This window comes from Barbus barbus (genome assembly GCF_936440315.1).
Source record: "Barbus barbus genome assembly, chromosome: 32".
Taxonomy (NCBI): domain Eukaryota; kingdom Metazoa; phylum Chordata; class Actinopteri; order Cypriniformes; family Cyprinidae; genus Barbus; species Barbus barbus.
In genome coordinates, this window is record NC_136760.1 from 25,412,574 (window position 1) to 25,428,872 (window position 16,299).

At 41.4% G+C, this 16,299-nt stretch overlaps 1 protein-coding gene across 1 annotated transcript in view; it reads left to right on the forward strand.

The window, feature by feature from the left end:
- Positions 1 to 245: 245 nt before the first annotated feature.
- Positions 246 to 16,299, forward strand: part of LOC306852199 (transcription elongation regulator 1-like protein) — a gene marked incomplete at both ends in the record, with an annotated part of 80,887 nt that continues 64,833 nt past the window's right edge. Inside the window, 3 exons of the mRNA XM_079388882.1 lie at positions 246 to 509; positions 3,635 to 3,781; positions 4,638 to 4,818. Of these exons, the coding sequence (XP_079245008.1) occupies positions 246 to 509; positions 3,635 to 3,781; positions 4,638 to 4,818 (592 nt within the window). The remainder of the gene's footprint in view (positions 510 to 3,634; positions 3,782 to 4,637; positions 4,819 to 16,299) is intronic.

Below are 16,299 nucleotides of genomic sequence, written 5' to 3' on the forward strand. Positions count from 1 at the left end.
CTATCTATCTATCTGCTAAATTCCTCATTAAATGACTAAAATACTATCTATCTATCTATCTATCTATCTATCTATCTATCTATCTATCTATCTATCTATCTATCTATCTATCTATCTATCTATCTATCTATCTATCTATCTATCTATCTATCTGTTTTTTTTTTTTTTTTTCAGTGTCACTGCACGGACAGCTTTCTCGGTATCCATCCACCCTTCTTTTGATCTATATATAGGATGCAGCAGGAATGATCCCGGTCCAGCGCGTTAAAGCTCAGCCACGGCTGTGGCACGTGAGCGCCGAAGCTCCTCCGTGGCTCTGGATGGTCCCGAACACCTCCGGACTGTGTAGGGTGGCTTCCGCTCCTCCCGTGCTCATCTCCTCTCGCCCTCCTCCGGTGATTCAGACGGTCTCGGGATGGCAGATGTCCTGCGATCCGTTTGTGCCTTTGATGCGTCCTGCCGCCACGGAACCCGCGACCATCAGTCAGTTCAGTCTGCCCAATGTTCAGGTAACAGGGCTTGAAATAAAAAGCCCCGCTTTCTCTACTGAACATTTAATGTTAAATTAAGTTGATAAATATATAATAGCAACAGTAATTGATATGAGATCCCAGATAGCAATATATAGAATATAGATTAGATGTTCAGTCCCCCATATTTTGGGAGACCATCATTACTATGCCTATGCATTCTGTTATTAATCTGAATCAGAATTTCAGAATTTATGTAGATGTTTGATATGGTGTGCATGACAATATGCACATGTATGTATAATAACACATGCATGCATCAGAAACATTTGCTTCTGTCAAATTAAATGAAAAAACTATGATTTTGTTGAAAAGTTTTGTCTTAAATGTTTTTGACTTTTACTCTGTTGCTGAAGGGTTAGGCTTTAGGACAGATCTCTATGGAGTTACATAATGCCAATAAAATACTTTAAAATTGTCTTTAAGGATAAGATTGCATCCATAATATACTGTACTTTATGCCTTTAATTCAACTTATGGCTGCAAAAGTCCTGAAAAGTAATGAATTATTACTGGAGATTTTACCTGAATATAATGTTTAGATATAGTACTATTCAACTTATTACGCAATACCCTGTTGATTATTTGTATAAGTTAATGTCAGTACTGAAATTGCTAAAGAACAAATATTGCATGATGATCTCTCATTAAAGGCGTTAAGATGGCATCCTGATGCATTAAAAACCCCAAGTACCATTTTCTTTCCTGCGTTGATGCGATGATGTGATTTCGTATTGAAACAGGAATCTGGGGTAAAAACTGAAGGGCTCATGTTTTGTTTTTAATAGCCAGAAGCCTTTAGTTTGCATCACACCTGTGAGTAATGATTGGCTACCTGCTGTTGAGATCTTGACTCATTCTCATGGGGGGTGGGGTGGGGCAAATAAGAATAAAGAAAATGTATACAGCCCTATGGAAAAAGATGAGTCATACATATTTGTGGTAAATTTAAAAAAAAAAGACTATACGTTTTACATGTGCATACTTTGTAAACTTGTAGGAGAGCATTTAGAAGATCTAAGAGGAAACAAACATAGACTGAAATCCACAAAACTTAAATTTTTATCTTAGTTAATTACTGCTGTCTTCACATGCTGTCTGAAATGTCTTATTTCCCACTTCTGAAGTCATAATTATGAGTTTATCGTGCTCAAGTGCTTTCTTGTCGGAAAGAGTATGAATAGTGGAGGACACTAGGTTCATTTTTGCCAATTTCATGGGGAAATCTAAATGTATTAAACATATTTTCATACAAAAAAAAAAGATCATCCCATTCATTGACAAACATATAAACATTACCCACATGCATACATTCATATCTAGTTATCCAGTCAAGTTTTGGTAAAATGAGTGTTGTTTTCTGTGTTATATGTGGTACAGTGATCCCATAGTAATTTGTGTATCAAAAGTATGTGCAGCTACCATTTGTGCAGTAAATATAAATATATTGTAAAACATTGCATTAAGCTTAGTTATTCAATCACTGCCACAAGAAGAAAAGTCTTCATCTGAGCATTTTGACTTGCTCTGGTAATGAATTAGTCAAGTCAAGGTGCCTTTGATTAAATCTTTAAACAGTTTAATTTGAAGGACTGGCAGCTGCTAGAATATGCCTAGTAATATGGCCAGAAAGGACTGAAATATGCAGGAAAATATTTGATTTTGATAACATTTGATCACTTTTGGTGAGCTGAAATCACTGTTAAAACCGAAAAATCTAAATTCATTACCTCCCTTCATCTGTATTGCTTTACCACTAGAGGCACTGCGCTCAAGATGACCCTCACATCCGCAGTTGCTTCCCCCTCACGACTCAAACTCAGCGTGACATTTAATCTGTGTGCCGGGCAGAGGCATGATCACCACTGCTCCACATTGAGAACTTTGTACTTTCACATCATTAAAGTGCGGTTCAGAGGAGGCAGCAAGCATGAACTCAGTCGCACTGTACTGGAACCAGAGAGAGATAGAGAGACAGTGGGAGGAAAGAGTATATTATTTAAACAGAGACTTTGAGTTGCAGACAGCCTTCAGAAGCCTTTGATTGACTGCTACTGCAGAGAGGCATTGACGTAGAGCCGAGCGTGCTAGAACAAGGTGCTATGCTGAACGCAGAAGAATACAGCGTAACCTTCAGAGAACTTTCCTAGCTTGAAAGTCAACATGTAATGACCACAACCCATTTTTCCTTGTAATATGATGTGTTTTTAAGTGATACTTAATATTGTATAAAAGTACTGTACTGAAAGGTGGTTTGGATCAGGAATGGTTATTAAAATCCAGTTTTGATTTCATATTGAAATGATTGTTGTGTGTTTAAAATGAGTTTGAAGCACAGTCAAAAACAACAGTATCCAACAATGAATAAATGGCCTTAAAGTCTTCACATTTCACATTCTTGAAGATAAAAATTGGCTGTTGCAGTCAAAGTGGCTTGTTTTCCACAAAAAAGTTCAACAAATAACTTTCAGTTCTTTAGAAAACATCTATAAACTGGTGATTCAGTGAACCCAAATACTAATAGTCTTGCACTCATTACAATGAAGTTCCCAAAAGTTGTTTTTCCCCCCATAGAAAAAAAACAAACATTTTTGGTTCCCAAAGGAACCTTTCAGTGAACAGTTCTTAAAATAACCATTTCTTCTTAGTGTGAAGAACATTTTAAAAATGATTTTTAGAACCTTTAACAAAGAAGCTTTTTTTGAATTTGAAAGGCTCCATGGATGTTAAAAGTTCTTTATGGAACCACTGATGCCAACGAACGAAGTCAATTTCCCAATCATCCCACAGTATAGAACCTCCAACAAGAGGTTTAGTGGTTCCTCTGTTCCAGAAAAGTCTGCTGCCATAAATGTTATGAGGAAAAACATTTCCTGTTTTGTGCTAATACTTGGCAATTGATCATTTATTCTGTTGCAGTTGGTGAAGAACAGCAGGTGTTATTCCAAAAATACTTCCAAAACATTCCCATAAATGACCAAAACAATTTCTTAACAGCTTTCATTCCAGCCAGGCCTGATTCAGTTCTTCACTTCTTCTCAATGAGATGGATCTGAATACATCACAGTGGTAATTTGTTCTTCTCTTCTGCTTGGTTGTCCCAGTGGGAGATCCCATCCAGGCCTCATGTGTTGGGTTTCCAACCTTCTGCAAGTGTGGATCTAATTCCAGTGTTTCCTCACGTATACCGGAGAGTCCTGCCTCCACACTATGGCAAGGGCTGGGTGGAAAAACGTGTGCCTGACTACAAGGTAAAAGAGGCATTCATGGTATTTGATAATATTTGGTGAATCTCACAAAACCTGTCAAGAATGCCATGTTTCACCTCAAAATCAAAAGATAAAAGTAATTATTAGCTTGTGATGTTATTTTTATGATAATTCAGAATGTTTTCTCCTAATTTTCTGTCATAACTGATGCAAAGAGTCTCATTCTATTCTATTTTGAGGGGCTATATAGCACCGCTGCCATATACAGAACCTATTAAGCTCCTGTATGGTTCTTCAGCGGTTCTTCAGTGGTTCTTTGGTGTGATTAAGGTGCTATATAGCACCACTGCCATACAAAGAACCTGTTAAGCCCCTTTAAAGGTTCTTTAGGAGCCAAAGAACCACTGTTGGTGCTGTTTAGCACCATTTTTTTGAAGAAATACAATGCGATATAGCACCTCTTATGGTTCTACATAGCACCATTTGACAAAGATGCTGTATAGCACCTTAAAGATACGGTTCTATATAGCACCAAAAGTGGTTCCCCTATGATTACAAGCCAATAATCACTTTTAGAGCTGTATAGCACCATTCTTTAGAGTGATAAAGTATTTATTAAATGCATAGTTTTTGTATATAATATAATATAATACAATACTTGCCTAAAAAAAGGCAATGAAACCGATGAGTTTTCTTCTTGATATATTTTTAGCCAAAGAACAAATGCTTGCAAAAGCTTCATTACTGCTTAATAACTTCCCATACACTATAAATGCAGTTCTAGTGTATATTTAATGTAAACCTCATATCCGCTTGTGGGTATTTAAGAACAACTGTTCTGGGGTAAACGCCATTTTTTTCACAATTCTGTAACTGATTTCCCTTTTCTCATTTGCAGTTATATCTAAACAACACTTTAGCTCTTGAGACCACCTGGATCAGTCCGGAGGAAATGGGAATTTTCCAGCGTCAGGAAAAGCCACTGCTGCGGACAAATCAAACGGCGTTGAGCATATGTAGGCCAGCTGCAGCCTCCAGGAATATCCACACTCTACTTTTGACACCCAAGCGCGTTTCAGGTAGGAGGGAGAATTTATGATCCCAGCACCCATTTTCCTACCTTTGTGATTCTGGCTCGCTGTTTGGCTAGCATTCATCAGAGGGCTTTATAAAAATGCTTTCTGTTTACTCCCTAGACTCTTTCAGGTTCTGCTTTTAGATTCTTTTTAAACAGCTTTTCCTTTGTAAATTTAATCTTCTTATTTAACTTGATGTAACAATATCAGAGGATTGTCGGCTGAGATTTTACGGAGCGAATAACCGAAGCGAGGCTGTCACTCCCTCCGTCTGTGTGTTTGTGTGTGGGAAGAGAGGGGGTTTGATTTGTGCTTATGAAATGATACCGAAATTAGTTCAAATTTCAGCTCTTTTTCAATCATAGTTTAGTTTAATCAACTAGAGCGTGCACTGAAGACTGTTTAAGAGGGTGTAATGAAGACCCATAATGAGTATGCATAAAAAACGAATTATGCCATTTGATTCTGGTAATCTGACAAATGTATACTACACGCTTTATATAGCATGCATCTTAGGGTCATTCCTGTTCTGCAGAATCTTTAAACTCTGAACCTTTTAAATATTTAATAATGCATGTGTGTTTAAACTGAAGTGTTTCTATAACTGAGTATAGCTGACCCTTTTATCCTCCTGTGGCTGTTTTTATGCATTATAAATACGTTTTTAAGACATTTCCAGAGTCCAAACCTTGCAGAAAATGCATTTACACATGATTTCATACATTTATTTACACAATGACAAGAAAATGAAGAGAATGGAAATATAGAACTAAAGTTCACTGCTCAGTGACTGACCAACACAATCCATTTTTAACTATTTTACATTTTGGTGCCTTGGGGAATTCTTATAAATTTGTACGATTGTTTTGTTTAGGGGTGGACCTTCATGCTTAGATCGATAAACCATGCAAGCTGCAAGGTTGCAAGCTTAGATTTACACCACATAAACTTTGCTCTTTGCAAAAAATTAAATAAAATAAAAAATAAAATCCAATCGACCAAAGCAGATGAAGTGACCCCTTAAAATATTAAATTTACCCACAGTGAACAAGTTAAATTGAAAACAGACCAGAGATTCAGATGCAGCTGAACGGTGTATCATATAGCGCTGCATTTAATTCCAAACACTCTTGCCGTCCAGCAGAGCGCCAGTGTGTTACACCTGTGCTCTTCCCTGATCATAAGTCTTTAACTGCAGACACCTTCAGGTAGGCAGTGATGAATTAGATTGCAGTTGGACTCATGTGCCGTTCAAAGATTAGTCCTTGAGAGATGAAAAGTTCACTCCTGTTGAGGGCTTTCTGTCTTTCAGATGGCAAAGTCTATAATGAGAGGAAGTGAATGGAATATCTTAGCAGCACAGATCCTGCACAAGCTCTCTAAAACTGAGGCTGAACTGACGATACAGATTCAACCTTTGCTACTACGCTTTTACATGTTTAACACTTCAAGTGTGCTTTAGAATAGAGCGAAGGTTTGAAAATTATTAATAAAGCCAATACATATTCTGAACAATGAAAATGTTTGCTTGGTATGCTTCAGTTCATCTTGACTTCTGAAATCAATATCACTTAAAAAGCTCGACTTCTTGTACTAGTAACCAAGAAAACATGCTAATACTACTTGCTGTAAACAATTTTCATAACTTCATGCCCATACAATTATTTAGCAAATCAATGTGACTTTATTATGAAGAATATATGAATGCAGATACAAATGAGATGAAAGATGAATATTTATATTATATATTTTATAATGTATTTATAAATGTTTAGTGGTCTGTTTAGACAGGATTTATTATGCAGATGGTGCAAATAATAATAATTATAATAATCACATAAAATATTATTACATAATATAATTAAATATTATAATATTATTATATAACCATATTATTATTTATACTTTTTTTAATTAAGATATTGATTTTGAGGTTGAATATTTTATTTAAAAATTGTGTTTTGTAAGACTTATGAATAAAAAACAACAACAACAATAATAATGATAATAATAATAGTTGTTACGGGGCTGACGAGACGTGAGACGTGCGGATCCATATGCAGAGCTTTATTAAAAAACATGGTCAGAAAACAGGCAGGGTCAGACAGTGGCAAACAGGTATGGCAGAGGCAAGACACAGCAATCCGTGGAGCAAGCGTGGGTCAATGATCAGCGAACAGTATCCAAAGGGGCAAGGCAGAGAGATAATCCAGAGTCGAGAGCAATAATCCAAACAGGGAGCGAACACAGTCCAAACGTCAAGGCAAAGGGGTAAATCCAGGAAACACGGGCAGGGTCAGACACGGCAAGATAAACAAGGCAAGGCAAGGCTATAACAATGGCTCTGTAAGGTTGCTATCTCTAGATAAGTGATAAACGCTAACAATACTCGGCGGTGAGCAAGAGCAAGTCCCAGGCTTAAATAGAGTGATGGTGATTGTGAAATGGTGATCAGGTGTGGGCGAAATAGTGAACAGCTGTGCAAGTCGTCAGTGCAATGGATTGTGGGAAATTGAGTCCAGTGTGCTGTGTAGTGTGAAAAGTCCATGTGGTGAACGGGTGACCTCTGGTGGTGAATGAGTGGAAGGGCAAGCCAGGATTCGTGACATAGCCCCCCCCCAAGGAGCGGCTTCCAGATGCTCCTAAACAATCCAGGAGGGCGGTGGCGCGGAGGCGGAGCAGGGGGAGGGACGGAGGGCCAGGTCCTTGAGGACGTGGGAAGACCGGGGATAGAGGCAGAACCGGCAGAGCAGAAAACCAGGGCGAAGCCAGAGAACAGGTCAGGACCGACAGAGCAGAGGCCCACCAGGGCGGAGCAGACGGCACGGGAGCCCACCAGGGCGAAGTAGACGGGTCCGGAGCCCACCAGGGCGGAGCAGACGGGACCAGAGCCCACCAGGGTGGAGCAGACGGGACCAGAGCCCACCAGGGCGGAGCAGACGGGACCAGAGCCCACCAGGGCGGAGCAGACGGGACCAGAGCCCACCAGGGCAGAGCAGATGACCACCAGACCCGAGCATAAGACCACCACGGCGGGGCAGACAACCACCAGACCCGAGCAGAAGACCACCATGGCAGGGCAGAGGACCACCACAGGGAGGCAGACAGGGCAGGAACCCGTGACGGAGACTGGGATCTGGGCAGAATAAGGACAGACAACACCGAGAGAGCAGGGACAGACAACACTGAGAGAGTCCTTGTTGCAGGGCAGGACGGGACCAGATTCCACCTGGGCGGAGCAGGAGACCCCCAGAGCCAGACAGCTGACCACCACGGCAGAGTAGACGGAGCCCACCAGTGTGGCGTAGACTGGGCATAGTATCTCCACGGTAAAGCGGACTGGTCAGGAAGCCATGGCAGGATCAGGGATCTGGGGAGAACAGAGACAGACACCACAGGGAGAACAGAGACAGACAACACAGAGAGAGTCCCCATGAACACAGGAGCCGTGACCGGGCAGGTCGAAGGTTCACAGACGGCCTCCATGGCCGTGACTGGCCAGGACGAGGATTCACAGACGGCCTCCTTGGCCGTGACAGGGCAGGGCGTGAGTTCACAGACGGCCTCTTTGGCCGTGACAGGACAGGGCGTGAGTTCACAGACGGCCTCTTTGGCCGTGACAGGACAGGGCGTGAGTTCACAGGCGGCCTCTTTGGGGCGCTCTGGAGGAGCGGGCACTTGAGGGCGCTCTGGAAGCGCGGACACTTGAGGGCGCTCTTGCAGCGCGGACACTTGAGGGCGCTCTTGCAGCGCGGACACTTGAGGGCGCTCTTGCAGCGCGGACACTTGAGGCTCGGGAACGGCACTCCTGGCCGTGACAGGGCAGACAGTGAGTTCAGGGACAGCCTCCGTGGCCGTGACAGGGCAGACAGGGAGTTCAGGAACGACCTCCATGGCCGTGACAGGGCAGACCATGAGGTCAGGAGTAGGTGCCACCACTTCAAGAGGTTCTGCAGCGGAAGCCGCCACCTCTGGAGGCACTGGGGCAAACTCGTGGACAGAAGAGGCCTCAGCAGCACAGTGTGCAGCCCACACACTCAAAATGGCAACCGCCATAACGGGAAGCACTGAGATCAGGGGAACAGTCTCTGTAACAGCCAAGGTTGAGGCCCTGGGAATGCCAGCTACTCGCACCGACATCAGTGGTGGGTCCATCACACTGGATATCATAACTCGAAGGACTGACCTTGAATCTGTGGTAACAGCCTCTGGCAGTTCGGCGGAGGCGTGAAGAGACTCTGGCTGAGGAGCTGAGGCGTGACGTGACTCTGGCTGAGGAGCTGAGGCGTGACGTGACTCTGGCTGGAGCACTGAGACGTGCTGTGACTCTGGCTGGGCAGGCGTGACGTGAGCAGACTCTGGCTTGACGTGAGCAGACTCTGGCTTGACGTGAGCAGACTCTGGCTTGACGTGAGCAGACTCTGGCTTGACGTGAGCAGACTCTGGCTTGACGTGAGCAGACTCTGGCTTGACGTGAGCAGACTCTGGCTTGACGTGAGCAGACTCTGGCTTGACGTGAGCAGACTCTGGCTTGACGTGAGCAGACTCTGGCTTGACGTGAGCAGACTCTGGCTTGACGTGAGCAGACTCTGGCTTGACGTGAGCAGACTCTGGCTTGACGTGAGCAGACTCTGGCTTGACGTGAGCAGACTCTGGCTTGACGTGAGCAGACTCTGGCTTGACGTGAGCAGACTCTGGCTTGACGTGAGCAGACTCTGGCTTGACGTGAGCAGACTCTGGCTTGACGTGAGCAGACTCTGGCTTGACGTGAGCAGACTCTGGCTTGACGTGAGCAGACTCTGGCTTGACAGCGACGACGTGAGCAGACTCTGGCTTGGCAGGCATGACGTGAAGGGATGCTGTTGCTGCCGCCATTTTGTGAGTGAGTGAGGTGTCGCGTTCCTCCGCGACACCCACAGTAAAAGAGGAGCCCACACAAAGTAAAGCATAGTCCATAAATTGACTGAGAGATGAACGGGGACCCTCGCGGATTAACCTTGACCGGAGCGGCTGATTAATGCCTTCACAAAAAAAGTCAATAAGTGCGTAGTCCGGCAGATCAGAAAAATAGGCGAGGTCTAAGTACTCCTGAATATAATCCTCGAGCGGTCGCGAGCCCTGCTCGAGGGTTAATAACAGTCGTGCACAGTCCATACCTGGCCAATGTCCTCTAGAAAAGCCGCTGGATCCTTTTTTTGGCCGAGTATTCTGTTACGGGGCTGACGAGACGTGAGACGTGCGGATCCATATGCAGAGCTTTATTAAAAAACATGGTCAGAAAACAGGCAGGGTCAGACAGTGGCAAACAGGTATGGCAGAGGCAAGACACAGCAATCCGTGGAGCAAGCGTGGGTCAATGATCAGCGAACAGTATCCAAAGGGGCAAGGCAGAGAGATAATCCAGAGTCGAGAGCAATAATCCAAACAGGGAGCGAACACAGTCCAAACGTCAAGGCAAAGGGGTAAATCCAGGAAACACGGGCAGGGTCAGACACGGCAAGATAAACAAGGCAAGGCAAGGCTATAACAATGGCTCTGTAAGGTTGCTATCTCTAGATAAGTGATAAACGCTAACAATACTCGGCGGTGAGCAAGAGCAAGTCCCAGGCTTAAATAGAGTGATGGTGATTGTGAAATGGTGATCAGGTGTGGGCGAAATAGTGAACAGCTGTGCAAGTCGTCAGTGCAATGGATTGTGGGAAATTGAGTCCAGTGTGCTGTGTAGTGTGAAAAGTCCATGTGGTGAACGGGTGACCTCTGGTGGTGAATGAGTGGAAGGGCAAGCCAGGATTCGTGACAATAGTAATGGTAATGATAATAAATACATATACAATTATTACAGAAATTACATGTAAATATATATATTTTTTTAATTCAGGTATTGAGTTTTTTTTAGGATAAATATTATACAGTAAATATTTGAAAAGAGTGTTATATAACCAGAAAAAAGTAAACAAACATTTTTCGAGTGAACATGAAATGATTATTCATTATATTTTGAAAGGTTGACATTATTTATCAGACATATTTCAATTTAGCTTATAAGACTGCAGTTATATCTCTTTAGAAATCTAAAGATGTCATATGTTTTGTCTTCTTGTAAGAATGTCATTCACTCAAGGTTGTCATGATGTTCTCCAGCAGTTGTGTCAGTGCAAGTTAAACTGTCTGAAAATAACTTTCTCTCTAAATGTCTAATTTTCTCTGTCTCCGAGCAGCTCAAATTTGTCTTGCCATTTTGACTGTAATTAAATTAGGTTAAGAAATTGTACATCAATGTTACCTTTGTTCTGTAAATGTGCTTTTGATGCCTTAACTTGCAGTTTAGGTAGGAAGCTCATTTAGGAAGCTCATTTACTAGACTTTTGAGTAGTATGTGTGTCTTTAGTCCACCCAGCTATGTCCAATATACATTATAGATTATATTTTTTAAGTTCTATTAAGAGAATTCTATTAAAAACTAAAAAAAAAAGTTAAAATGTAAAACAGAGGCTATGAGAGATTTTATCCTGACAGTAAGAGAGAGACTATACAGTATACATGTGTGTGTGTGTGTGTGTGTGTGTGTTTGTAGAGGGGGGTGAGTCATGGTCGATATACTTCTTTAACGCTGAAACACACTGGTGCATCTCGTCTAGCAACTGAGCTTTGAAAAATGGTCTCTTTCTACAGCTGATGACAGTTGTTAGACATATACCACCCTGAATAATCTCTCGCTCAAGTTCAGACTCTCTCCACAGGCAAAGCAATAACCCAGTTTGAGTATCTTCAACCTGGAACGTATATCTGTACCCTACAGTAACTGTATAAAGATGTAAAGCCATAGAAAACGCTGATTTAAAGGTTTCCTTCTGGTCAGACAGACGAATCATACTTTTGACTAGAATCAGATCCAGACTCCAACTCAGCATTAGAACTGTCTTCAAACTTCAAAATCCTCAAAATTAATCAAAATGGATTTGAAACCTACTTTACTATTCAATAATATATGTCCATCTATATGTGTTGTCATTTCATGTTTTAAAGGAGCAATGTACCAATTAAAAAATTGTGAGGATCCATTTTTGTGAGGAACATTATTTTAGAACATTATTTTATTTTGTCTGTTTAGAATCATATTGGGTTAAGTCATTCAACAACTGGTGTCAATCTTCAATGATTTTGAATTTGAATAGGGACATAAATGTGATTTCAGAGCTTCCATAGAACGAATAATTATCAGAGTATCATAAAATCATTATCTTGCACTACCATTCAAAATTTTGGCATTGGTGATATTTTTGAAATATTAAGTTACTTATGCTCACCAAGATTGCATTTATTTGATTAAAAAATAGCAATATTTTGAAATATTATTATAATTCAAAATGACAGTTTTCTATATGAATATATTTTTCAATCTAATTTATTGCTGTGGTCAAAGTTGCATTTTCAGCATCATTACTCCAGTCTTCAGTGTCACATGATCCTTCAGAAATCATTCTAATATGATGTTTTGCTACTCAAGAAACTTTTTTTTTTAGCAGTTGTGCTTCTTTATATTCTTGTAGAAACATTAATAAATTATTATTCAGGATTATTTGATGAATAAAAAGTTCAAAAGAACAGCATTTATTTGAAATATATATTTTTTCGTAACATTATAAATGTCTATACGGCAACTTTTGATCAATTTATGATTGTATTTTTTTTATTTTGTTTGGTTGCTTTAAGTTTGACACGCCAGACAAGAAATCATAAATCTCTACATGTCAGCAGGTATAGGAGCTTCAGTGTAGTGTGTGCTTAACCTAAACCATTGAGGTTAATGTGGTTTTGAGGTAACAAAGAAACATCATGATGGAAATAACAGATGTGGGTGTGGAAGTAAAGGCTGCTACCATCTGTCAAACACTTCTACGGTTTGTGGTTGTGTCTGTATGCTTCATAACCCAAAAAGCATATCTCTACACCCCATAACCCAAAAAGCTCCAGGAGCCTGTTTCTGTAGCTGAAAAATGTTGAGATGAGAGAAAAATTACTTGTTTCTCTTGCATATATCGATGCAAATCAGTTTGTTGTGACTGATAGTTTTGTGATGTATCTGGAGCATCTTATTTAGAGCCGTGCCTACTGGGTTAATAATTGAGGTATATATTTAAAATTAGATTTATGATTAATGATACGTTCTCGCATGCTATGAAGGTCACGAATGAGGAAACAACTTACATTTTATACTTCTATTTAATGGAATGGAAATTTTTCTGGAAGCCCATAAATTATTATTGTATGTTCAGGAATAGGTTATGAACATCTACATGGCGTTTAACAGTCAGTGTGTGATTGAAATGTATGGAAACTTGTTTCCACTACAGGATGAAAAAAAAAAAAAGGTAATCGTGATTTTTTTTTTCATCTCAAAATTCTGAGTTTGTGTGTGTTTCCACTACAATAAAAAAACAATTGCGAATTTTATGTCCTGCAATTCTGACTGTTTTTTTCTCAGAATTATGAGTTAAATCTAGTATTCCTGATTTTTTCTCTGAATTTTTACATTTCACATTTCTGACTTTTTCTGAATTTTGAGTTTACATTTCACAATTCTGACTTTTTTTTTCTTTGAATTCAGAGTTTACATCTCCTAATTCTGACTTTTAAACTCAGAATTCAGTTTACATCGCAACACTTTTTTTCTCAAAATTCTGAGTTTACATCTTGCATTTCTGACTTTTTTTCAGAATTTTTACATTTCACATTTCTGACATTTTTTTCAGAATTTTGAATTTACATCTCACAATTCCGACAAATCAGAATTTCAAATCAGAATTCTAAGTTTACATTTAAACTCAAAATTCAGTTTACATCGCAATTCGTACAATTCTTTCTTAATTTTTCTAAGAATTATGAGTTTATATCTCACTGAAAAACAAGTCTGAATTGTTTTATAAAAAAGATATAAACTCAGAATTGTGAGTAACAGTCACTATTACCTTTTTTATTTTGATTTTTTATACCACAGAAGAAACAGAACTGCTAAAAATTGCATTGGACACTCAAAACTATTTTTAAATATTTTAAACTTTCCCTTTATAATTCTTTTGGGGCATAAAATAAGCATTCACTCTAGATATTCGTCTGTTGTCCGTCTTTTTCTTTAGGCCACAGGAAAGTTGCCTGAGAAATTCAAAGTTGATCATTGATCTGGAGAATTACAAAATCTACTTGATCTTTGTCTTCACCTTTGATGAGTTTATCTCGACATAAAGGTGAATGGATCAAACCATTTTTGTGAACATACAGTGTCAGTTACAAAGCGATAGTTATTTACCCTCAGCACAGCAAAGCTTTGGAGAAAACCTAAACTTCAGAAGTTAGATGTCTGTGTCCGGGAATCAGCTGTGGAGTTGTATTGAGAGTTGTGCTTACAACGTCATCCTCACGGTCTCGAGCCGTTGATGAGCATTAGCCGAGGCAGTAATTGGCGCCAGAGGGTGTATGGCGTTCTCACAATCGAACAGTGTGAGAAAGTCCAATTTGTGTCCTCGTAGTCACACTTCCTTACCTCAGGGAGAAGGAGGTTCTTGATGTCTGCAAACACATCCACACAGGTCAGCAGCAGTTTAAGAGCTTTTTCCCTCAGGTAACAGCTTACTTTATTAGGGGCGCTGGATATTCTCAAGATAAATTGATGCGGCACTCACAGCATTTGCCTGTCTAAAAAAAGGACTGTGTTTTTCCTGTCGTAGTGCTGATGTCTGTCATACGGTGGTGTTTTCCTTAACTTTCTCAATTTTAATAAGCCTGCTTCTACAGTCTTAACTTCACGTCATGCCCACAGTTCTTTAACAGATTGTCTGATGCACGTTGCACACAAAACTGCCAAATACAATTCAATTGGAAGTTACTATCTGCTGTCTGGTACTGGGTTGATATGAACGCTCTGAAGAAGAACTAATCACTGGGTTTACCAAAGTTAACAGTTAGATGCATCACATTTGGCAAATATATTCTTTTCTTAAGACACTTAACTGCAAGTAGATAAATATCCACAAGCAGAACCCTGCACTGTAAATCAGTATTTAACAGTAGTAAATGTACCTGTATCAGACGTGTCCCGCATTGTCCAACAAAATCACATCTACTGTCCCGCAACAGATCTATTGCCAGGTGGATACCTTAGTGTGAAAGGTGAAAATTTAGCTAATTGTCTCTTTCAGATGAAATTTGATTGGAAAAGTCTACCAATAATCTTTTTTCAGGTGTATTTTCAGGTGAAACATCTGCCAACTGTCTGAAGAGAATGTATCAGGTTACGCATGTAATCATGAGTCCCTGAAGGGAACGAGACGCTGCATCATAAACGCTAGGGGAACCAGCGTGACCGCGCTCTGAATCATGTGTGTAATCTGTCCAATGGATGGGCGAGACGTCATAGGCGGGTGACGCTATAAAAGCACGTGTGGTGGAACTGGCGTCAGCTTTTTGTCATTCAGTAACTGTCACTCTGTGTTTGTTTCTGTAATTTCTTGTTGTGAGTCTTATTTAGTGTTGTTTGTCCTTACACAAGCACTATAAGCTCCAAGATGTCAAAAAGTGCATGCAAAACTAGCACTTGGGCGACAACAGATCACATTTCAAGCAGTGTGTACCCCTTGCAAACGTTACATCACTGCGGGGGATACTCACAGCCTGTGTGTGGTCACGCAGGGAGCCTGGGAGCGAGACACGCAGAGTCTTATCTTCCTGACATGAAGGAGAAATATAGGGTCTTCCTCATGAACGCCCCGCTTACGCCTTCTGGCCTGTTCGGCGATGCCGTCAATTCCGCCGTAGACAGGTACCAGGAGTCCCGTAAACAAGCGGCGGCGTTCCAGCGGTTCCTCCCCCGCCGATCTCTAGCTCAGGGGGCTGCTGTGCGGGAGCAGCCCTCGCCACATACCAGCTCCTCATACAGAGAGACACAAAAGCAGAGCGTTGCTATTTGCACCCCCCCGCGGTGGGGCAGAGGTGGCAAACGCTTTGGGTTGGGGGCCTCTAAGATTAAGCCGGATCTACGGACCGTACTTCAGCCTAGGAGGTCCTCGACCAACAAGCCCTGATGGGCGTGGCCCAGGGCTTATGAGGGCAGACCCCTCTGGGGATGATTAGACGGTGTCCGTCTCTCCTCAGTGCCCTTGAGAGATCAGTCTGCTAACCCTGCCAGAGTCCCAAGGCGCAACGGTCTCCAGCGAGCGCTCCCCTCAGTTATTTCCGCCCGGAAATGTAGCGGAGCTGAGGAGCTCGCCGCCCCTTCGGGGGCCTCAAGAGCAGCTATTTCGGCCATCTCCTGCCGGTCCTCCACTTCAGGGCACCGAGCTAGCAGCTCTGGGTACACCAGAGGCCAGTCTCGACAGACTGGTTCCCTTAGTAGACTATTTGGCAGCGTGGAAACTACTGCCAAATGTGTCTCAATGGGTCCTGTACACTGTAGAAAGAGGCTATCGCCATGCAACGGGGTGATTCCCA